We start from the raw sequence: 24,076 nt of genomic DNA, 5'->3' as shown, positions 1-24,076 counted from the left end.
ATTTGTACAAAGAAATATAAAAATGAATGGCTTTCAATTACAGGGAAACAATTTTCTAAAATAAATGAGTATTACATAACACATTATGGTATGAGAATCTGGGGAGGGAGGTGGGAGGGGGGTTCAGGATGGGGAACACGTGTACACCCATGGTGGATGCATGTTCATGTATGGCAAAACCAATACAATATTGTAAAGTAAAAAAAAAAAAAATAATAAAATTAAAAAAAGAATAATATTTGTATAAGGTCAGAAAGTTCTGATACAGGATGAATAAAAATAAACCACTAGTATAAAAATGTCTTATTTCGTGGTTCTCTGAAATATTCTAAATTCAACATTTTCTTTAGTGCCCTTATGACATCCTTATTCCTAAGACTGTAGATTAAAGGGTTTAGAACAGGAGTGAGTATGGTGTAAAAGGCAGATACAGCCATGTCCTTCTCAGGGGAGTGGTAAGAGATGGGGAGCATGTAGGTATAGATGGCAGCTCCATAGAAGAGGATGACCACAGTCATGTGGGAAGAACAAGTGGTTAAGGCCTTCTTCCTGCCCTCTGCTGAATTCATCCTGTGGATGGTGAGGAGGATGAATGAATAAGAACTTGAAATGACTGTCATGGGGATGAGGAGCATGAGGACACAGCACAGGTACATGAGTGTCTCATACAGGGAAGTGTCTGAGCAGGAAAGCTTCATTACAGCAGGGACCTCACAGAAGAAATGATGGATCTCCCGGGATCTACAGAAGGGAAAGGTCATGGTGATGAGTGTGAGCATAAAGCCATCCACTGATCCCAGAAACCAGCAGCCAGACACCAAGAACAGCCACATCTTATGGCTCATGAGGGTAGAATAGTGGAGTGGATGACAGATGGCCACATAGCGATCATAGGCCATGGCAGCCAGAAGGAAATATTCTGAACCTCCAAGTGTCACATAGAAAAACATCTGCATTCCACATTCAGGGGCTGAGATCTTATTCTTACCCATGACCTGGTCCATGAGCATTTTGGGCACAGTGACACAAATGTATATCATGTCCATGAGAGACAACTGGCTGATGAAATAGTACATAGGGGTGTGGAGGTGGGCATCAGAATATATCAGAAGGATCAGGATGCTATTTCCAGACAAGGCCATCAAGAAAATCACAAAAATGACCACACAGAGGAAAGCTGGATGCTTGGATTGACTGAAGAGTCCCATAAGGATGAAATCCAACTGTCCAGTGTGGTTGGTGGCCCAGGTAGATTTGTCCATGAAGTTTCTCCTAGATCACCAAGGAAAGATTTGTGATTAATAAATCACTCATGGTATATGACCACCTGAGATAAATGTTTGGTGGGCTTGCGTGTGTGTGTGTGTGTGTGTGCGTGTGTGCCTGTTTGTGGATGCGAAGCAATGCAATTGTGCTAAAAGGAGTTAGTGGTATGAGACTGGAGATTTGGGGGTTATAAGGTGCCTGTAAATAAAAAAAAATTAATGGAAAACTAAGAATTCACAATTGTTGATTAATTTATTTAGGGTAAAACATTAGATTTTTGTTATATAAGGCAGAATTGATTCAATCTGTCTCTTTTAAGGATCCAGTTGCATCTTAAAAACCTTTAGTAATATATGAAAAAATTAGAAAGTTACTTAAACATAATTTGGTGAACACATATACCAAAAATTCCACCTATCTTTGTGTGTTGGTTCAAGCAATTTTGTGAGGCTCTGAATTTTTGTGGAGTGAGCCATGTATTCACAGGGGCAGATTTGGGTTCTCAACAATAACCAATCCCTTAGATATATTAAAGAGAGCGAGCGAGAAGCCCAGACTCTAAGGTTGGACTATGGGTTTTTATTATCCTATAATTAGATAGGATATATCTATATATATATAGATATATATAGATATATATATCCACCACTCCTCTGTCTACTCTACTTAAACAAAAAATAATGTTTGCTATAAAATGCATTTAGAATTAAATGAAGTAAAATATTGAAAAGGCTGAAAACAGTACCAGTTACCGATGAATAATGATACATATTGTCAAAGCATTAACATTTAGTGTAAATATTGTGCATATTCTAAGAGAAGGTTGTTACTATTTCTTTTATGATCAGATTCATTACTTCAGCTTGCTAGTTTTAATACCTATTCATTTATATAAGAATTTGGATTTGATAAATTCTGTAGTTCAAGACATATATATATATATACACACAAAGTATACTGTTTTATAGCATTATATATTATTCTAACATAATCTCTCTAAATATATATAAATATGTGTATATGCATAATCTCAGACTTTCTACAGTACAAACTTTATATATTTTATATAAATGGGAGAAAGTTGCTCAGTCATGTCTAACTCTTTGTGACCCCATGGCATACAGTCCATGGAATTCTCCAGGCCAGAATACTGGAGTGGGTAGCCTCTCCCTTCTCCAGGGCATCTTCCAACCCAGGGATTGAACCCAGGTCTCCCACATTGCAGGTGGATTCTTTACCAGCTGAGCCACCAGGCAAGCCCAAGGATACTGGAGTGGGTAACCCATGCCTTCTGCAGGGATCTTTCCCACCCTGGAATTGAATTGGGGTCTCCTGCATTGCAGGTGGATTCTTTACCAACTGAGCTATGAGGCAAGCCCTTTTATATAAATATTAACATATAAATATGAAATATATAATCTATCTTTCTTATTTTAACTCTGGTTAAGTAGAGCTTTATGGAGAGTTTCATTTCAGTTCTGTCTTCTCCAGCTTCATCTGCTTAAAGCTCATACCATTTGTTCTAAATCTCAGGGAGATGAAATAGCATTGAGATTGTTATTCCCATTTACAGACAAGATTTTAGTTGTCTTGTAAACATCATCAGCTTTATTGTCTATAGTAATCAATTTTTCATGGAAACAGAGATGCAGAGAGGAAAACTGAACAACATTGAAATGTCTCTGACTTCGGTTTTCTTTCCTCTATCTTGCTGTACATAACTTATATCTGTGTTGGAGGCTGAGGACAAATCAAAGAAAAATTAAACTTGCTTACATTTAGGTGAGTCATATTTAATCCATTTAGGGAGAAGTATTATGCAAATATAATTTAAATTAGAATTTTAAAAGGGCTACAAAATAAGAAAGAGGACTAAAGCAAAATACATCTGGTGTTTTAGAAGAGACTCAGTAATTGCTTCTTCTATACTTTTTCTTATGAAGATTTAATCTTTGCAACTTTTCAACTTCTGATATGTTAAATGTTAAATTTTATAAACCTTACCAACAAGAGGAAATGTTGGCTTCTCTCACAAGAGAAAAGTTTAGAAGTACTTGTGATTGTAGAAATATGTCAGGAAGATTATCCAAGTCCTAACATACTTTATACTCTTGTAATAATCCCAGAGATTTATTAACAGCCCCAAGTTCTGGGGTGCTGAAGCAGTAAATGATATTGAAAATAATCCCTTATTATAAATATCCAGAAAATCTGGGAAAAGTACCATTAAAAATATAATATTTCTGTCAAATTCCACCTACACTGGCAGAGGAAAGCTGAACTCTGTGCAAAATTTAAAAACAAATAAGCTAAAGACACACTTGTGGCTGAGTTTTAATTTGTGATCAAAGTGGCAAAGGACCAATGCAGTGACTCGCAATGTGAAGACCTGAAGGAATGAAGCGAGAGCTGGAGGGGAAATGGGAAGCACTGGGCAAATCTCGTTGCCCTTTGGAAAATCATAGTCACTGTGATTAAGCCCACACTGAACAGCCTACCTAGGACACCAGACAGTCAAAGGAATACAGTCTGTATCAGGCAAGGCGACTTGCTTTCTTGGTAACTCTTACTGCTTTTTATCCAACTGTCTGAGTTTAATATAAGTGAAATGGTGCATATTGAACTTGGGGAGTTATTAACTTTAGGGGTAGAACCATATCAAATCTTGAGTGAAGCCAATTGTCCTATTATGTTGCTGTTTTTTTTTTTTTTTAATCTCCCCAGGAGCCTATGAATTACATACTCATTTTATTTTGTCCTTTTACAGATTAAATAATTCTGGTTCCTGGGAATCTGTCTAGCATCACACTATTCATCTGAAGAAGTACTCAAGTCTCAGCTCATGTGTTGGGACACAAACCCTTTGATGCTACCTTAAATTCTCTAGGCTACTGTCTTCCCTCTAAAGTCTACAACTTGGGCATTAGCCAACCACTGTCGATTTCATCTGAGAAACATAAGATTAAGACATTTATTTCAGTGTTCTAACTATCAGAAATAATCCTCACTCAAAGAAAAATTAGTTTGTTTTCTTCTGTAAAATTTAAATCACAAGGACACAAGTTTACCATATAGTAATAGAGGAGAAAAGTGAGTTCTTCTGTCCATAAATGATTGGAAATCAAAACCCATATTTTAATATGCTGCAGTAAATAAATGTTATATAAAAGATTTAAGAAAAAAAACAAACACTATTGATTTTCTCCATAAAAATAGATAATAGGGTAAAATTAGGAAATATAATCAAGTATCAATAGAATGTCAGAAGTAGAACAAGAAAAAAATAATAATTACCCTTTTGATCCTGTAGACCTATATTCCTATCTGATTTACTCCAATATCAGATGATGCTGAAATCCTCATCTAGATGGGCTAATGGAGAGTGGTCACAGTTAAACGTATAAATAGAGATAGGACAGTGACTTCATCCTTGGTGTTACTATGCTCATTAGGGGAGTGGAGGATGATGTTCTGTTGATAAATCCTCTCTGGAACCTTCAAGAAGCATGCAATTAAGAGAACTAAAAAAAAAAGATCATAGATATCTCTGTTGTACTTTTTTGGTTTTCTCCTAATGTCTTAAAAAAATCCCTTTATTATTAAACTAGAAATCTTAAAAAAAATTAGCAATAAACTCAAATCTTACCATCATCAGTAAAATTTTATCTATGGCATAGGTATTAGTTTATATATGGCCTTAGCCTTTTCACATTACAAAAAATGTTTTCTTATCTGTATATATATTTATCTTCATTGCTTCTTCAATACTTTTTGTGTGGTATTGATGCTTGTCTTTCAGAGTTACAGAGTCTGAAATTCATAGTCTAATTGATGTGTCAAAGACAGCACTACTAATCAGTACTGTGGTTGAGACTAAAATTGTGGTGGTCTTTTATATTTTCATCTGGATTGGTCTTCTGTAGGGTACTGATTTTAATCTTTAGTCACCCAGTTGCAATCTCTGTTGCTTTAATACTACATTTAATTTTATGTATTTGATTTTAATTTATATTTTGACATGCTAATTGTAGAAAAAAATTTTTAAAACCCATAAACTATTACAAAGAAAATTTAAAAATCAACCATAATTTACTTTCCGAGGCAAAAATTATGCCTTGATGGTTGTATCTTGATTTCAGAATACAAATATTTATGAAATGTGTACCATATACCACATAGTTGTGATAAACCAGGGAAGAAAATAAAGCAATCCTATCCTCAGGGAAATTGTAGCAAAATTCTTCTTAACCTTATTCTGTATGTGTTTTCTCAAATTATGTTGATTATTTTCCCTTGCCATCTTTATTCCTTGGCATCCTTTGTCTAAATGGTGACTTATGTTTGTGAGGCCCACACTTTGTGGGGTGGTCTCATATGTCCTGAGTTTCCGCCTACAGATGGTTTCTCCTAATTCCTTTGTCACCTTGTTTCCCATAAGATGCTGAGAATGCAAGTATTGGGAGACACTGGACAGTGGGAGAAATAAAGAAGCTGCACATTTTTTTCTTCTTTCTTCTGTTGGTCTCTGGCAGCTGCAGCAGTTGTAGCCAACTGAGGACCATGTGAGAGCTATGGGATCCAGCACTTCAAAAGTAGTTTCATTGGCACTACGGGATGCAGGCATCTGAGTTGCAGCAGAGGAGGGTCCCACCAGTAGCCCCAGAATGCAGTAGCTCAATCAGCTCAGCAGTGTGGGTATGTGGGTCTCCACTGGTTCATGGGGGCTCTTGGTCCTTGGATGACAATACTCTCTTTCTTGCTTCCCCAGCCTTCTTTCCAACACTTTACCAGCTAATCTGTAGCCAATCCCCTATTATATTCCATCAGTTTGAAGTGTATAAAGTGTTTGTATATAATTGGACATGAGGTTAACATCCTATCAAATTAATTGTACATTTATTATAATCCCTAATATTGAATAATTATGTTGCATTCAAAATTCTAAATTATAAATTATGCTCAAATAAATTCACTTTTATAAAAAGCAATCTCTGAATGCAGTTTTTTCTAAATTAATTTACCAAAGGGTATAAAATGTTTCAGGTATCTTCATGCTGCTGCTGCTAAGTCGCTTCAGTCGTGTCCGACTCTGTGCGACCCCGTAGATGGCAGCCCACCAGGCTCCCCCGTCCCTGGGATTCTCCAGGCAAGAATACTGGAGTGGGTTGCCATTTCCTTCTCCAAATGCATGAAAGTGAAAAGTGAAAGTGAAGTCGCTCAGTCGTGTCCGACTGGCATCAACCCCATGGACTGCAGCTTACCAGGCCCTTCTGTCCATGGGATTTGCCAGGCAAGAGTACTGGAGTGGGGAGGTATATTCATGCTGCTGCTGCTGCTAAGTCACGTTAGTCGTGTCCGACTCTGTGCGACCCCAGAGACGGCAGCCCTCCAGGCTCCCCCATCCCTGGGATTCTCCAGGCAAGAACACTGGAGTGGGTTGCCATTTCCTTCTCCAATGCATGAAAGTGAGAAGTGAAAGTGAAGTCGCTCAGTCGTGTCCAACTCTTCGTGACCCCATGGACTGCAGCCTACCAGGCTCCTCCATCCATGGGATTTTCCAGGCAAGAGTACTGGAGTGGGGTGCCATCGCCTTTAGCAGTAAATTTCTTTTCCAAAAATTTTCTAAAGTTTTGCTGTTATACTGAATCCAGGCTTTTACAGATTGCTGCACAAAAGATCAATAAATCAAGAGACAAGGTATTGGTGCAGGGAACAGTGAATTTATTTGTGTAAAGCAAGCAAACCAAGAAGATAGTGGAATAGTGTCCCAAAGAATCATCTTACCAAAGGTAGATTCAGGCTTCTCTTATGTTAAGGGTGTGTCTATTTTTTTGAAAATTATTTGTGCCAGAATCCTTCATTCTTGCTCCTGTCCATGTATGCCTGGTCATGATGTTTCTATAAACCTCCAACAAGACAATTGTTCTTTTCTGTTCTGCAGCTTTTTATCTCCATATGAATGGAAAAAGTGTGGGAGGCAGAGCGTTGAGATATTTCAGGCAATAGGCAACATTCTTTTACAAAGGCACAGAGCCAGCACAACCAAGTAGAGCCAACAGAATACAAAGATTAGAGATAGAAAAATAGATCCAATATGGAGTCAGATTTGTTCTCTGTTCCAGTTCCCCACTCTCAGTGTGCATTCCAGACTCTTGTGTGGCAAGGGGTAATGATCATTTTGGCTACTTCCTGCTGAATTAGGGAAATAAGGGAGTGATTATGGGATGGAATTGATTAACTTGGGACTGACAGTATTCCTGAGTTCCAAGCTGGGCGTATGCTGTTTTCCTTTTTATGGCTGTAGTATAACACTTCAACAAACACTTGAATATATACATAAACTCTACAATGTGGGAACCTGGGTTCCCTTGGGTTGGGAAGATCCCCTGGACAAGGGAAAGGCTACCCACTCCAGTATTCAGGCCTGGGGAATTCCATGGACTGCATAGTCCATGGGTTGCAAAGAGTCAGACACAATTGAATGACTTTCACTTTCACTTCTCTTGCATTTAGGATGGCAATATCCAAGATGCTCTTCCTTATGCTATTTTTATATCTTGCTAACATTTAACAGAAAGGGGGATTATTTCCCACTTTGGTCTTTTCCAACAAGTGTCTATCACCAGTGTGGTGAAACAAAAGAGAACAAAAGGCATCATTACCTATCTTGACTTAAAATAGCAAATTAAGACCTTCTAGTGGCTCATAAGACCACACCTGCTTTCTCTTCATCCCATCAGTTTCTGTAGAAAAAATTTTAATCCACAGTTTTATCTTAGCTAATTTAATAGCACAGTGAGTGTTCAGCAGTGCCCACTATGGTCCTGACTACTTAGGGGCAAGTTGATGCTTGGGTCCTTGTTTTCGCTAGTTTTGTTTTTATTGAAATATGATTGATTTACACCATTGTGTTAGTTTCAGGTGTACAGTAAGGTGATTGTATATATAACTTTTTCAGATTATTTTCTATAATATATTACTAGAAGATATTGAACATTTTCCCCTGTGTTATACAGTAAGGTGATTGTATATATAACTTTTTCAGATTATTTTCTATAATATATTACTAGAAGATATTGAACATTTTCCCCTGTGTTATACAGTAAATCCCTATTTCCTACCTATTCTATGAATAGCAGTTTGTATATGTTAATCTCATATTCCTAATTTATAAGGAATTAGAAATTCCTTATCACCCCTCTTTTTCCCTTGGGGTAGCAATAACTTTGTTTTCTTTTGCCTCTGAATCTGCTTCTGTTTTGTAAATACATTTATTAATTTATTTGTATTTTTTTAGAATACACATGTAAGTGATACAATATCTGTCTTTCTGCATATTTCGCTTAGTTCACTTCATACGATATTCTCTAGGTCCATTAATGTTGCTGCATTATTTCATTTTCTATGATGGAGTAATATTCCATTGTTTGTATATACTACATCTTCTTCATCCATTTGTCTGTTGAGGGAGACAGGTTGCTTCCATGTCATGGGTGTTATAAATAGTGTTACTATGAACACTGGGGTACATGCATGTTCAGTCACTTCAGTCATGTCCAACTCTTTGTGACCCCTTGGACTGTAGCCCACCAGGCTCCTCTGTCCATGGGATTTTTCCAGCAAGAATACTGGAGTGGGTTGTCATTCCCTTTTCCAACTGGGGTGCATACATATTTTCAAATTGGAATTTTCATCTTCATTGGATATGTGCCCAGGAGTGGGGTTGCTGGATCATATGGTAGCATGATTTCTAGTTTTTTAAGGAATCACCATGATGTTTTTCACAGTGGCTGCAAAAATTTACATTCCCACTAACAGTATAGGAGAGTTCCCTTTTCTCCACACACTCTCCAATATTTACCATTTGTAGACTTTTAATGATGGCATTCTCAGTGATGTGAGGTGATATCTTATTGTGTTTTTGATTGCCTTTCCTTAAAAATTAGGGATTTTGAGCACCTTTTCAGGTGCCTGTTGTCTATCTGTATGTCCTATGTGGAGAAATGTCTATTTAGGTCTTCTGCTCTCTCCAAGGTTCAAGTGTGACTCAAACTCTGGTGTAGAAAGGGAGCAGGATGACGTCATTCAGGTATGTGGACCTTTTTGAAGTAAACTCAGGAGCAAAAGTTAGCAATGCCTAAAGTCTTACTTTAGCTGGTGACAGTTAGATTCTTTAAGACAGCTGCAGACTCTCCTGCCCAGGCTGACATCTGGAATGGCTTACTATACAATAATTTAAAAGGGCTTAATTTAAGCTTGCTTTTGAGAGCCACTCTAATCTGTAGCAGGGCAACTGGAAAGGCCTTATTCCAAGTTAAATTAGTTTTCTAACATATTTTAACCATGCTTATTTTTTTTTTTTTCAGTTTTTCCTATTGATTATGGTCTCTAGGATGAATGCAGTTTCCAATCAATATGACACCTATTGAATTATAATGGAGAGAAGACAGCAGGCCATGATCATTTTGAAGGGGATTAACCTATGCAATACATTGGCCACCTGATGTGAAGAACTGACTCATTTGAGAAGACCCTGATGCTGGGAAAGATTGAAGGCAGGAGGAGAAGGGGACGACAGAGGATGAGATGGTTGGATGGCATCACCAATTCAATGGACATGGGTTTGGGTGAACTCTGGGGGTTGGTGATGGACAGGGAGGCCTGGCATGCTGCGGTTCATGGAGTCGCAAAGAGTCAGACATGACTGAGCGACTGAACTGAACTGAACTGAACTGGGGTCAATTCAGCCAGGACTTCTTGTCTTACCTTTTCATAAACCTCAGGATGAAGAAGTTATCTCTCTTTTTCTGCATTTTCTATAAGAGTCATCTGTAGGTTTAAAGCATGTTGGTGGGGGTTTGATATCAAGTTGTCATTCAGTTTATGTCAGGTCTCCTAACTGACCCTTCAGTGTTTATAAAAATAATCAGCCTTGTACTTCCACTAATACCCTCATGACTGGGGTAGATGGGCATGTTTTACATACTAACTGGATGTTAGCATGTAGAAAAGTCTCAAGTAAACACTGTAATTTTACACCACAAGAAAGTAGCAAAAGAAAAACAAAAGTAGCCCAAATTAAGTAGAAGAAATGAAATAAAAAAGGGCAGAGGAGAAATAAATAAAATACAGACTCAAAAGACAACAGAAAAGATCAGAGTATACTATCTGAAGAGAAGCCAGAGTATATTACAAATCAATTTTTCTCCAATTAAAAAATAAGAAAAGAAAAAGAAACCTGAATTGTAACTCAGGCAAGATTGGTTTTTGAGACACTAGTCTACCACCTTCTTGGTTTATCGACTTTTCTGAATAAAGTAGCTCTTCCTTGCCCCAGCCTAAATAAATAAATAAATAAAGATCAATAAAACAAAAATATTTTTTAAAGGTAAGCAAAAGTGACAAACCTTTAGCAATATTCATGAAAAAAACAAAGAGGGCATGTATAAATAAAAAAAAATGAAAGAGGATATGCTGAAACATATACCATAGATAAAAGTTGGTAAGAGAATATGTTATACCCTGATACATTTAGCCTCATTGATGTTTCTATGGTTTTTAGTTTCTATTTTATTTTTCCTCTGATACTGATGATTTTTCTGGTACTAATTTTGGGTTTTGTTTGTTCTTCTTTCTCTAGTTTCTTTATGTATACTGGTATGTTGATTTTTGAGATTTTTCCTGTTTCTTTACGTAAGCGTGTATCACTATATCCTTCACTCTTAGAACTGGTTTTGGTTTGTTCTGTAGGTTTTGGATCACTGCATTTTTGTTTTTATATGTCTCTGGGTATTTTTTGATTTCCTATTTGATTTCTTCAGTGATCCATTGGTTGTTTAGTAGCATATTTTCTGGTCTCCTTGTGTTTATGGGTTTTTTTTTTTTTTTTTTTTTGCAGTTGTTGTTGTTGTTTTTCCTTGTAGTTGATTTCCAGGTTCATAGCATTGTGGTGGGAAAGTATGCTTAATATTAATTTTCCTAAATTTACAAATGCTTGCTTTTTGGACTCATATATGATCCATCTTGGACAATATTCTGTATATTTTTGAAAAGAATGTGTATTTTGTTGCTTTCAGATGGAGTGTGTGTGTGTGCATACTAGGTCACCTCAGTTGTGTCTAACTGTTTGCAACCCTATGGACTGTAGCTCATTAGGCTCTTCTGTCCATGGGATTCTCTCATTCAAGAATACTGGAGAGGGTTGCCATGCCCTCTTCAGGGAATTTTCCTGACCCATTGATCGAACCCGTGTCTATTATGTCTTCTGCATTGGCAGGCAGATTCTTTATACTACTAGCACCACCTGGGAAGCCCCTTTAGATAGAATGCTGCATCTATTAAATTCATCTGATACAATGTGTCATTTAATGCCAGTGTTTCCTTACTGAATTTCTGTTTGGATGATGTGTCCATTGGTGTAAGTAGCATGTAAATTTCCCCTACTTTTATTGTGTTTATTCCTTGACATTCCTAAATATTTGCCTTATATGTTTAGACACCATTATGTTGAGTTCATATATAGTTGTGGTATTCCTAAATACTTGCTTTATATATTTAGACACTCTTATGTTGAGTTTATAGCTTCCCTGGTGGCTCAGATGGTAAAGCGTATGGCTGCAATGCAAGAGACCTGGGTTCGATCCCTGGGTTGGGAAGATCCCCTGGAGAAGGAAATGGCAACCCACTCCAGTACTCTTGCCTGGAAAATCCCATGGACAGAGGAGCCTGGTAGGCTACAGTCCATGGGGTTGCAAACAGTCACGCACAACTGAGTGACTTCATTTCACTATGTTGAGTTCATATATAGTCGTGGTATTGCTTATGAGAGGAAGAGAGCTCAGACTCTTTCTACTCTGCCATCTTGGTGATCTTGCAGATATTTTTTTTAAACCACTATTTTTGCTTTCTTTGGATAAATATTCAGGAGTGAAATTGATGGATCATATGCTACTTCCATTTTAAATTGTTTGAGGAACCTCTTTACTTTTTTCTGTAACTTTGCGCCAATTTACATTGCAATCAATAGTGATCAAGTGTTCCCTTTCTCCATCTCATCATCACTTATTCAGTTCAGTTCAGTCTCTCAGTCATGTCTGACTCTTTGTGACCCCATGGACTGCAGCACACCAGGCTTTCCTGTTCATCACCAACTCCCAGAGCTTGTTCAAACTCATGCCCATTGAGTTGGTGATGGCATCCAACCATCTTATCCTCTGAAATCCCCTTCTCCTGCCTTCAATCTTTCCCAGCATCAGGGTCTTTTCAAATGACTCAGTTCTTCACATCAGGTGGCCAAAGTATTGGTTTCAGATTCACCGTCAGTCCTTCCAGTGAATATTCAGGACTGATTACCTTTAGGATGGGCTGGTTGGATCTCCTTACAGTCCAAGGGACTCTCAAGAGTCTTATCCAATGCCACAGTTCAAAAGCATCAATTCTTTGGCACTCAGCTTTCTTTATGGTCTAATTCTCACATCCATACATGTTATCTTTTTGATAATAGCCATTCTAACAGATTTGTGGTGATATTTTATTCTGGTTTTGATTTGTATATTCCTGATGACTAGTAATGTTAAATATCTTGTCTCATGCCTAATGGCCATCTGAGTGTCTGCTTTGGAAAAATATCTATTCTGATATTCTCTCCATTAAAATGGAGAGATAAAAAATAGCTAAAAATATTCAGCCTTCTTAATGGTCCAACTCTCATATCTGTACATGGCTACTGGAAAAACCAAAGCTTTGACTATACAGAGCTTTGTTGGCAAAGGGATGTCTCTTCTTTTTAATACAGTGTCTAGGATTGTCATAGCTTTTCTTCCAAGGAGCAAGAGTCTTTTAATTTCATGGCTTCACTCACCATCTGCAGTGATTTTGGAGCACAACAAAATAAAATATGTCACCATTTCCATTTTTTCCCCATCTATTTGCCATGAAGTGATGGGACCAGATGTCACGATCTTAGTTTTTTGAATGTTGAGTTTCAAGCTAACTTTTCCACTCTTTTCCTTCACTTTCATCAAGGGCTCTTTAGTTCTTTGTTTTCTGCCATAAGGGTGGTGTCATCTGCATATCTGAGGTTATTGATATTTCTCCTCGCAATCTTGATTCCAGCTTGTACTTCATCCAGCCTATTTAACTTATATGCAGAGCACATTATGCAAAATGCCAGGCTGGATGAAGCACAAACTGGAATCAAGATTGCTGGGAGAAATATCAATAACCTCAGAAATGCAGATGACCCCACACTTATGGCAGGAAGTGAAGAGGAGCTAAAGAACCTCTTGATTAAAGTGCAAGAGGTGAGTGAAAAAGCTGGCTTAAAACTCAGTACCCCAAAAATGAAGATCATGGCATCCAGTCTCATCACTTTATGGCAAATAGTTGGAGAAACAATAAAAACAATGACAGAGTTTATATTCTTGGGCTCTAAAGTCACTGCAGATGGTGACTGCAGCCATGAAATGAAAAGATGCTTGCTCCTTGGAACAAGAGCTATGACCAACCTAGATAGCATATTAAAAAGCAGAGACATTACTTTGCCAACAAAGATCCATCTAGCCAAAGCTATTGTTTTTCCAGTAGTTGTGTATGGATGTGAGAGTTGGACCATAAAAAAAGCTGAGTGTTGAAGAATTGATGCTTTTGAACTGTGGTGTTGGAGAAGACTCTTGAGAGTCCCTTGGGTTGCAAGGAGATCAAAACAGTCAAATCTAAAGGAAATTAATACTGAATACTCATTGGAAGGACTAATGCTGAAGCTGAAGCTCCAATACTTTGGCCACCTGATGCAAAGAGCTGACTCAATGGAAAAGACCGTGATGCTGGGAAAGACTGAAGACAGGAGGAGAAGGGGATGACAGAGGATGAGATGTTTGGATGGCATCACTGACTCAGTGGACATGAGTTTGAGCAAGGCCCAGGAGTTTGTGATGGACAGGGAAGCTTGGTGTGCTGCAGTCCCTGGGGTCGCAAAAAGTTGGACAGAACTGAGCGACTGAACTGAACTGATAAAGAAAATAATCCATCCATATATAAATGAAATCAATTAATGTTGTTAGGTATACATTAATAGACCATAAATCTATTTTTTAAATAAAATTGAGGACAGTGGCTGCCTTTCAGGCAATAATGGTGTTGGATAAACAGATATAAAGACTTCAGGTATGAAGGAAGTTTTCCTTATATATGTGGAGGATGGGCACTTTGTGGTAGCTATACATACATTTCATAAAGTATAACCTTTAAACCAAAACACCTTTTTGCAATGTTAATTTTCACAATACAATTTTATTTTGGAAGAATGAATTGATTAGAAGAATATAGAAGACTAAACAGGAGAATATTTTGCTATAGTTTTTGAATGTAATGTACTACATATCAATTAAGTGGCAGCTGGAAATACTGAAGGAGAAAAAATTTTAAGAAAATAATTCAGAAATTTTTCAAATTGTTCTTTATTAAATTCAGAATTAATTTCCATTTCTCTTCCTTGAGAATGGCAAACCACTTTCTATTAGGTATGTTTGCTTCTGTCCTTGCGTTTTACAATTTCCAAAATTCTAATACTAGAACAAATGTTGCAAAATTGATATACTAGCACATATATTTAATTTTATATTAATGAATTATATATAATTCATTGTACTGGAATGCAAAAGTAGGGAGTCAAGAAATACCTGGAGTAACAGGCAAATTTGGTCTTGGAGTACAGAATGAAGCTGGGCAAAGGCTAATAGAGTTTTGCCAAGAACGCACTGGTCATAGCAAACACCCTCTTCCAACAACACAAGAGAAGACTCTACATGTGAACATTGCCAGATGATCAATACTGAAATCAGATTGATTATATTCTTGGCAGCCAAAGATGGAGAAGTTTTATACAGTCAGCAAAAACAAGACTAGGAGCTGACTATGGCACAGACCATGAAATCTTTATTGCCATATTCAGACTTAAATTGAAGAAAGTAGGGAAAACCACTTAACCACTCAGGTATGACTCAAGTCAAATCCCTTATGATCGTACAGTGAAAGTGACAAATAGATTCAATGGATTAGATCTGATAAAATGCCTGATGAACTATGGATGGAAGTTTGTGACATTGTACAGGAGGCAGGGATCAAGACCATCCTCAAGGAAAAGAAGTGCAAAAAGGCAAAACGATTGTCTGAGAAGGCCTTACAAAATAGCTGTGAACAGAAGAGAAGCAAAAGGCAAATGAGAAAAGGAAAGATACACCCATTTGAATGTAGAGTTCCAAAAAATAGCAAGAAGAGGTAAGAAAGCCTTCCTCAGTGATCAGTGCAAAGAAAAGGAGGAAAACAATAGAATGGGAAAGTCGAGATCTCTTCAAGAAAATTAGAGATACCAAGAGAACAGTTCATGCAAAGATGGGCACAATAAAGGACAGAAACAGTATGAACCTAACAGAAGCAGAAGGTATTGAGAAGAGGTGGCAAGAATACACAGAAGAACTGTACAAAAAAGATACTCACTATCCAGATAATCATGATGGCGTGATCACTCACCTAGAGCCAGACATCCTGGAATGCGAAGTCAAGTGGGCCTTAGGAAGCATCACTATGAACAAAGCTAGTGGAGGTGATGGAATTCTAGTTGAGCTATTTCAAATCCTGAAAGATGATGCTGTGAAAGTGCTGCACTCATTATGCCAGCAAATTTGGAATACTCAGCAGTGGCCACAGGATTGTAAAAGGTCAGTTTTCATTACAATCCCAAAGAAAGGCAATGCCAAAGAATGTTCAAACTGCCACACAATTGCACTCATCTCAGATGCTAGTAAAGTAATGCTCAAAATTCTCCCAGCCAGGCTTCAACAATATGTGAACCATGAACTTCCAGATGTTCAAGCTGGATTTAGGAAAGGCAGAGTAACCAGAGATCAAATTGCCAACATCTACTGAATCATCAAAAAAGCAAGAGAGTTCCAGAAAAACATCTGTTTCTGCTTTATTGACTATGCCAAAGCCTTTGACAGTGTGGACCACAACGAACTGTGAAAAATTCTTCAAGAGATGGGAATACCAGACTATCTAACCTGCCTCTTGAGAAATCTGTATGCAGGTCAGGAAGCAACAGTTGGAACTGGACATGGAACAACAGACTGATTCCGAATCGGGACAGGAGTATGCCAAGGCTGTATAGTGTCATCCTGCTTATTTAAGTTAAATGCAGTGTAGATCATGACAAACACTGGGGTGGATGAAGCACAAACTGGAATCAAGATTGCTGTGAGAAATATCAATAACCTCAGATATGCAGATGATAGCACCCTTATGGCAGAAAACAAAGAAGAACTTAAGAGTCTCTTGATGAAAGTGAAAGAGGAGAGTGAAAAAGCTGGCTTAAAACTCAGCATCCAGAAAACTTAGATCATGGCATCTGTTCCCATCACTTCATTACAAATAGATGTGGAAACAGTGAGAGATTTTATTTTTTTGGGCTCCAAAATCACTGCAGATGTTGACTGCACTTATGAAATTAAAAGATGCTTGTTCCTTGGAAGAAAAGTTATGATCACCCTAGACAGCATATTAAAAAGCAGAGACATTACTTTGCCAACAAATGTCCATCTAGTCAAGCTATGGTTTTTCCAGTAGTCACGTATGGATGTGAGACTTGGACTATAAAGAAAGCTGAGAACCAAAGAATTGATGCTTTTGAACTGTGGCATTCGAGAAGACTCTTGAGAGTCCCTTGGACTGCAAAGATATCAAACCAGTCCATCCTAAAGGAAATCAGTCCTGAATATTCATTGGAAGGACTGATGCTGAAGCTGAAACTCCAATACTTTGGCCACCTGATGCAAAGAACTGACTCATTTGAAAAGACCCTGATGCTGGGAAAGATTGAAGGCGGGAGAAGAAGGGGATGACAAAGGTTGAGATGACTGGATGGCATCACCGACTCAAGGGACATGAGTTTGAGTAAACTCTGGGAGTTAATGATGGACATGGAGGCCTGATGTGTTGCGGTCCATGGGGCTGCCAAGAGTCGGAAATGACTGAGTGACTGAACTGAACTGATAATGCGATATATATGCTGTTTACTCTAAATTTAGAGTAACTGGTAATTGGATGATGACAAGATAAGTTAAAATATATTTTGTATTTGATACAGAGTGAGTTTAACTTGTTTTAATGTATTTAGTATATTTAATTTAATATGTTAAATTTAATTTAATATATAAAATATATATTCTTTACATGCTCCCTGTTCATTTCAGTGTAAAGCTATGCTTAATTTGGTCTTTATAGTTTCCTGATATCTCCAGTGCCTTTTTTTATACTCATGTCTGTTCATTTGCTGGTCATCTCTTTGAAATGTTCTCTTGTCTCTTTACATGTTTATGATCTTTAGGATAACCGCTCAAATCTGGGCTTCCCATCTAGATGCTACAGGGCTTTCTGGGTGCAGTCATCTCATAGTTCTTGTGACTGGGCACTGATGTCTACACAGCTCTCTCCTCCACTAACAAATAAACTCCTTGAAGTAGGGGCTTGTGTTCTGGCCACTATTGTGTCTCTTAGAAATTGCAGACTATGTGTAACATAGAAGGTAATCCATCAAGATATAATCAGCAATTAAATGATTCAAGAATCTAGGAACAGCTGCTTTTCAGAGAGTTTGACAGAATGGCATTTACATCATTTATATCAAATGATATTTGAAAAACATACATTTGTGACTTGACACTAATGTAATATGGTTTTACAATTTAATCAAATACTTCCAAGAAACTGCCCAATTGGAAGATGAAAAAAATACCAGAAATGCTGTAGTTTAATTCAGCAGACAGCTAACGAGCTCCTCTCAGGTGACAGAGAGTCTGCACTGGCTCCCTCTTATCTATGAAGATGTGGAACAGACACACAGAGGCAGAGTCATGGGCAAAGTCATCTTGATCTGTCACACCTTAGAAAGGGTAACTATTTATCTAGACCTTTCAAGGGGCCAGGCCCTGCACTGGGCCAATGAATTAAATTCGCTTAACATTCAGAACTCCATGATGATGCCTATATTGCTAGTTCTATTTTAGTGGAGAGAAAACAATGCAGTGGTGGCATAATCAGCTCCTAAGAGCTTCTAAGTAGCAAATCTAAGATTTAGCTGGGGGTCCTTATGGTTCTACACCGTCTCTCACACCTCCACCCCTTGAAGGCAAACAAGAGACTAGGATTTATAGAGATAGAAGGACAACTCACAGTTTGGAGCAGGTGTTAGGTCTGTCTGTGTATACCATGCCACTTAGTCTTACAAGTAACTTGATTAAGAAGTTTTCTTTCCCTGTCTAAAAAATGATATATGTAAGCAATTGAAAAGATTTGGGAAAGCTAAAAATGTCACACAATTCATACTAAAATGATCAATAAACTTGGGATATGAGAGCAGATAAAAAGGCACTGTGTGCAGTTTTCTTTATGACAGCTATCATATCACAGACAAATGGAGTACAAAGACATTGAATATAATGAGATAAATTATGATAGGTAAATCATATGGAGAAGAAATATCACATGCATAAGAAAGAAGAAAGTGATTACTGGGCTTAGTGTTTGCGGCCCTGGAAACAGGTGACAAAGGAGAGGAGAAATAGGGATGGGAGGAATAATATAATAGGGGAAAAGTATATGGTCATCCTCAGGTTTTCTTCTTTACAACTTTTCTTAGGCTCAGCCCTGACTGCATCTTGCTCCTCAGAGCCCCTGTGACATCCTTATTCCGGAGGCTGTAAATGAGGGGGTTCAGCACAGGGGTGATGATGGTATAAAAGGCTGATACCATCATGTCCTGCTCAGCTGTGTGGTAGAAACTAGGAAGCATGTAGGTGTAAATCGCAGCACCAAAGAAGAGCAACACTACAATCATGTGAGAGGAGCAGGTGGCAAAGGCTTTCCTGCGGCTCTCTGATGAACTCATTCTGTGGATGAGGTGCAGGATGAGGGCATATGAGCTTGAGATGACCACAGTGGGGATGAGGAGCATGAGAACACAGCACAGGTACATTACCATCTTGTAGAGGGAGATATCAGAGCAGGAGAGCTTCATCAAGGCAGGAGCCTCACAGAAGAAACTCAGGATTTTTCTGGAATGACAAAAGGGGAAGCTCATAGTGATGGGTGTGAGCAACAAACCATCCACCATTCCTAGGAACCAGCATCCAGACACCAGGCATTCACAGACCCTCTGGTTCATCAGCAGAGGATAATGGAGAGGTCTGCACATAGCAGCATATCGGTCGTAAGCCATGGCAGACAGGAGGAAAAATTCAGCTCCAGCGAGCGTCAGATAGAAGAACATCTGGATCCCACAACCTGAGGGAGAGATTGTATGATCTCCTGTCACCTGGCCCAGGAGCATCTTGGGCACAGTCACAGATATGTACATGAGGTCCATGAGGGAGAGCTGGCTGATGAAGAAGTACATGGGGGTGTGCAGGCGGGGCTCCAGGTGGACGAGGATGATGAGGAGGGCGTTCCCAGCTAGGGCCATCAGGAAGAAGATGAAGGTCGCAGTGTAGAGGAGGAGGGCATGTTTGGTTTCGCCAAAGAGCCCCACAAGGATGAAATCAGTATTCAACGTTTGATTCTGTGAAGTTTGATTCTCTGAATACATGGTCTTGGTTATAGTTTACATCTGAGGAAGAAATGAGTCATTGTTTTCAGATATTTCACATGCATATGATTTCTTAATCATTCTTTTTTCAATAAGAAAAGTACTTTGAACTATTTTTTCAAATATGAAGTTGTACTGATATAGAATTAAAAGCTAAGTTCTCTAAGAGGCCAGGTTGCATATTGGCCATAAGCCTAGAATAGATTATGAAACAAACTTGGGGGGGGTGACAACTCTACAAATAGACAAATTGTTTACAGTCAGTAAATCTTGTTTATTTTTTCCCCAAGCTGAGAATATAAAAGGGCTTATCTCATGGGATGATTAGAATGCTAAAGTATGAAACACAGGTTAAATCTGTAACACAATGTGAGTGTTAAATGAAGTCATCTAATGATGCTCCCACTCCACTTTTGGACACAGTAGGCCATGCAGAAATCAGTGATGAAAGATGATGCTAATGTCAACATTAATATTGTTAATGATTCTAATATAACTGAAGTTCACTGAGAACTTGTAATCTTAAATATTTTCTCCCCTGATACATCTCTATTAACTCCCCTTTCATTGCTAAAAAATTTCAGTTTATCCAACCATTCTTTTCTCAATGAAGCTCCAGAAGCAGGACCACCAGGAGCATCAAAACAGACAGTGTTTAGCTTGCCTGTGGATTGCGGTTCAGGGTGCAGACCTAGGGGAGGGAATGAGGGCAGAAGGTGCACAGACCTTGTACAGATAAGAGGGTACTTGTGTGCCAGCTTTGTATAGTTCAGGAGGCCAAAAGGGTTGCAGATCTGATGCAGGACAAGAGGATACTCAGTATAAGGCCTTTTACAGAGTGAGGAGGGCAGTAAAGTTGGTGATCTGGTGCAGAACAGGGGGGCAAGAATATGATGTTCAGACATCATACTGGGCTGAAGGGCACTCAAGGAGCAGACAGTGCAGGACAGGACATTTGGATGCAAACCTGGTGCAGAGCACGAGGATGTTGATCTTGCACAGTATAAGAGAACATTTGGGGTGCAGAGCATGTGCAGGGCAAGATGGCATTCAAGTTGCCAACCCCAGTTCAATGCAGTATGGCAGGTGGTGTGCAGATATGGTGATAGGAGAAGATCACTCAGGGTGCAGATCGTGTACAGGGGAGGAAGACACGGGGTACATGGTGTAAGACAGGAGGTCAGCAACATGCTACCTGGTCCCTCTCATAACACCAAAGCAGGGTTAAAGCATTTAATGTTTCATACAGAGAAATGATTTTTATAAGAAATCACAAAACCAAAAGCTATAGATTTCCTGAATAGCAACTGTCTAATTGAAACATGCATTAAATAATTATTTTTCCTTTTGTTGATGCCATTATTATGTATTCTATGTATATGTATAGTTAACGAATGAATGAATGGAGTTAAATGGTTTGGAACATATATAGCAATATGAAGTAGTTGGGTACCACACACAAAGCTACAGCCTTAAAACCCAATATACTGATCTTGTATCTTAGTTTAATCAGGAAACTAGTAAATTTCATGCATGCATGCTAAGTCATTTCAGTCATGTCTGATTCTTTGCGACCCTATGGACTGCAGCTCACCAGGCTCTTCTGTCCATGGGATTCTCCAGGCAAGAGTACTGAAGTGGATTGTGATGCCCTCTTCCAGGGGATCTTCCTGACCCCCAGGTCAAACCTGCATTTCTTACAGCTCCTGTATTGACAGATGGTTTCTTTACCACTAGCACCACCTGGGAAACCCTCTCTACAGACCAGCTGCTGCTGCTGCTGCTAAGTCGCTTCAGTCGTGTCCGACTCTGTGCGACCCCATAGATGGGAAGCCCACCAGGCTCCCCTGTCCCTGGGATTCTCCAGGGAAGAACACTGGAGTGGGTTGCCATTTCCTTCTCCAATGCATGAAAGTGAAAAGTGAGAAGGAAGTCACTCAGTCGTGTCCGACTCTTAGGGACCCCATGGACTGCAGCCCACCAGGCTCTGCCATCCATGGGGTTTTCCAGGCAAGAGTACTGGAGTGGGGTGCCATTGCCTTCTCTGCTACAGACCAGCAGGTTTGCTCAATAACTGCTCTCCCTGAATATTTCCATTTTTAATATCCTGGTCATGCTTGATGTAGTTGTCCTAAAATCATTAAATTAAGAATAGAGTTCAGTTATAGTTTATGGAAAGGTTAGGAGCTCCATAACTGACTAGGGTCTGATCAATATCAGAGTTGCTACACACCAGGTTAGAGAAATTTTCAGAGAAAAAAAAATCACATAGTAACTAAGACACATGGAAATGTGAAGCAAAGTATATTGTAATGTACTTGGTTAAAAAAAATCTGGGATTTCATGAAATTGAAAGTCAGAATTACATAAGAGATTAGTAACTGTAACCAGACATATTTGCTCCTTTTTTGTTTGTACCTTTAAAGTGTTCTGAAGAGATGTTAAAAAAAACACATTCCATCAAAAAGACAAACACAGCATTTAAAACACATACGTTTTGTTTCACCTCATCTTCTCTACCAGAGAGTAACTGATACACAAAAGCTGAATGAAGCGGCTTTTACAATTCCAAGGCCAGGCAATCAGGCTTAAATTCAGAAGACAGAGTGCAAAAGTTACATCATCAGCTTCTTCACATGAGGGAATTGAGATAAATTTCTGTTGTTTAGTCCTTCGCATTGTTGAATACGCATAAAAACTAACAAGGCTGGCAAGCCAAAAGGAATTTTCAATGGGGATTGAACATGTTTGCCATTTAGGTGCTACAGCTATCAAAAAGCAAATCTTTTTCATAAGATATTGCAGGTTTTTTTTTTTTTTTTTTAAGCTCAGCAGTATGTTTTCCAGTTTCAAATCACATTTTCTCACTTGGTATTTGTTTAGAATGCTCTCTCACTCTCTCTTTGTAAAAATAATTCTGATTTTCAGAAAGGCAGTATCAGGCAGAAGAACATACACATCTGAGACAGAACTTGACCCAGAATTGATTTAAAATGTTTGAGATTACATATCCCTAAAAGAAAGTAAGTTGTTACTATCAAAGTGAGGTTATCTGTTTTCATAGATTAAGAATAATAGATTTGGTGTGATGTGTTGAAACACAGGCTGTGACCTGGTCAATATCAAGGGCAGTATTTATTGTCCCCTTGTGATTACCCACTCCTATCTAAGGTTGCATACTATGCATCCCAGATACACCTTCAATTTGTGGATCTAGGTTAAAGCTTCACAAGAACAGGAATCTCATTCAAATTACAAAATTAAGAGTGAAGTTGGGAGCATTATTTCTTGGAGCTTTTCCTGATGTGATAGTTTCACAGACATTTCCAAGGTCTTATGATCTAGTCTTACCTTGAGTATACAATGGAGGCTTATTGCTATTGTTCAGTTGCTAAGTTTTGTGACCCAATGGGCTGTAGCATGCCAGGCTGCCCTGTCTTCCCCTGTTTCCCAGAGTCTGCTCAAATTCATGTCCACTGAGTCGATGATGCTATCTAACTATTTCTTCCTCTGCCACCCCTTTCTCCATTTGCCTTCAATCTTTAACAGCATCAGGACTTTTTCCAGTGAGTTGGCTCTTTGCATCAGGTAGTCAAGGAACTGGAGCTTCAGCTTCAGCATCAGTCCTTCCAATGAATATTCAGGGTAGATCTCCCTTAGGGTTGACTGGTTTGATCTCCTTGCTCTTCAAGTGACTCACAAGTCTCCTCCAATACCACAGTTTGAAAGCGTTAATTCTTCGCTGTTAAGCCTTCTTAATGGTCCAATTCACATCCATGCATGACTACTGGAAAAACCATAGCTTTGACTAGACAGACCTTTTTCAGTAAAGTGATATCTCTGCCTTTTAATATGCCAACTAGGTTTGTCATAGCTTTTCTTCCGAGGAGCGATTGTCTTTTACTTTTAGGACTGCCACCATTGTCTACAGTGATTTTGGAGCCAAAGAAAATAATATCTGCCACTGTTTTCACTTTTCCCCCATCTATTTGCCATGAAGAGATGGGACCAGATGCCATAATATTAGTTTTTTGAATGTTGGGTTTCAAACCAGCTTTTTCACTCTCCTCTTTCATCCTCATTAAGAGGCTTTTTAGTTCCTCTTTGATTTCTGCCATTAGGATGGCATCATCTGCATATTTGAGATTATTAATATTTCACCCAGCAATCTTG

The 24,076-nt window shown here is 38.5% G+C and overlaps 1 protein-coding gene and 1 pseudogene across 1 annotated transcript; both read right to left on the bottom strand.

Moving 5' to 3' along the window:
- Positions 1 to 303: 303 nt before the first annotated feature.
- LOC147369244 (olfactory receptor 2T29-like) lies at positions 304 to 1,262 on the bottom strand (annotated as a pseudogene).
- Positions 1,263 to 18,928: 17,666 nt separating this feature from the next.
- On the bottom strand, positions 18,929 to 19,903 carry LOC147369243 (olfactory receptor 2T3-like). Its single transcript, XM_086413811.1, has one exon. The coding sequence runs from the start codon at positions 19,901 to 19,903 to the stop codon at positions 18,929 to 18,931; it is 975 nt and encodes a 324-aa protein (XP_086269937.1).
- Positions 19,904 to 24,076: the final 4,173 nt, after the last annotated feature.

The sequence above is a fragment of the Bos grunniens genome, chromosome 7 (genome assembly GCF_055505025.1).
Source record: "Bos grunniens cultivar Pamir isolate PY7600 chromosome 7, Bosgru_T2T1.0, whole genome shotgun sequence".
Taxonomy (NCBI): Eukaryota; Metazoa; Chordata; class Mammalia; order Artiodactyla; family Bovidae; genus Bos; species Bos grunniens.
Note: the sequence above shows the minus strand (reverse complement) of the source record. Positions and strands in the feature narration are given on the sequence as shown.

Excerpts from the sequence above, each read along its gene's own strand:
- LOC147369243 (XM_086413811.1), bottom strand. The coding sequence starts at position 19,903 with ATGTATTCAGAGAATCAAACTTCACAGAATCAAACGTTGAATACTGAT.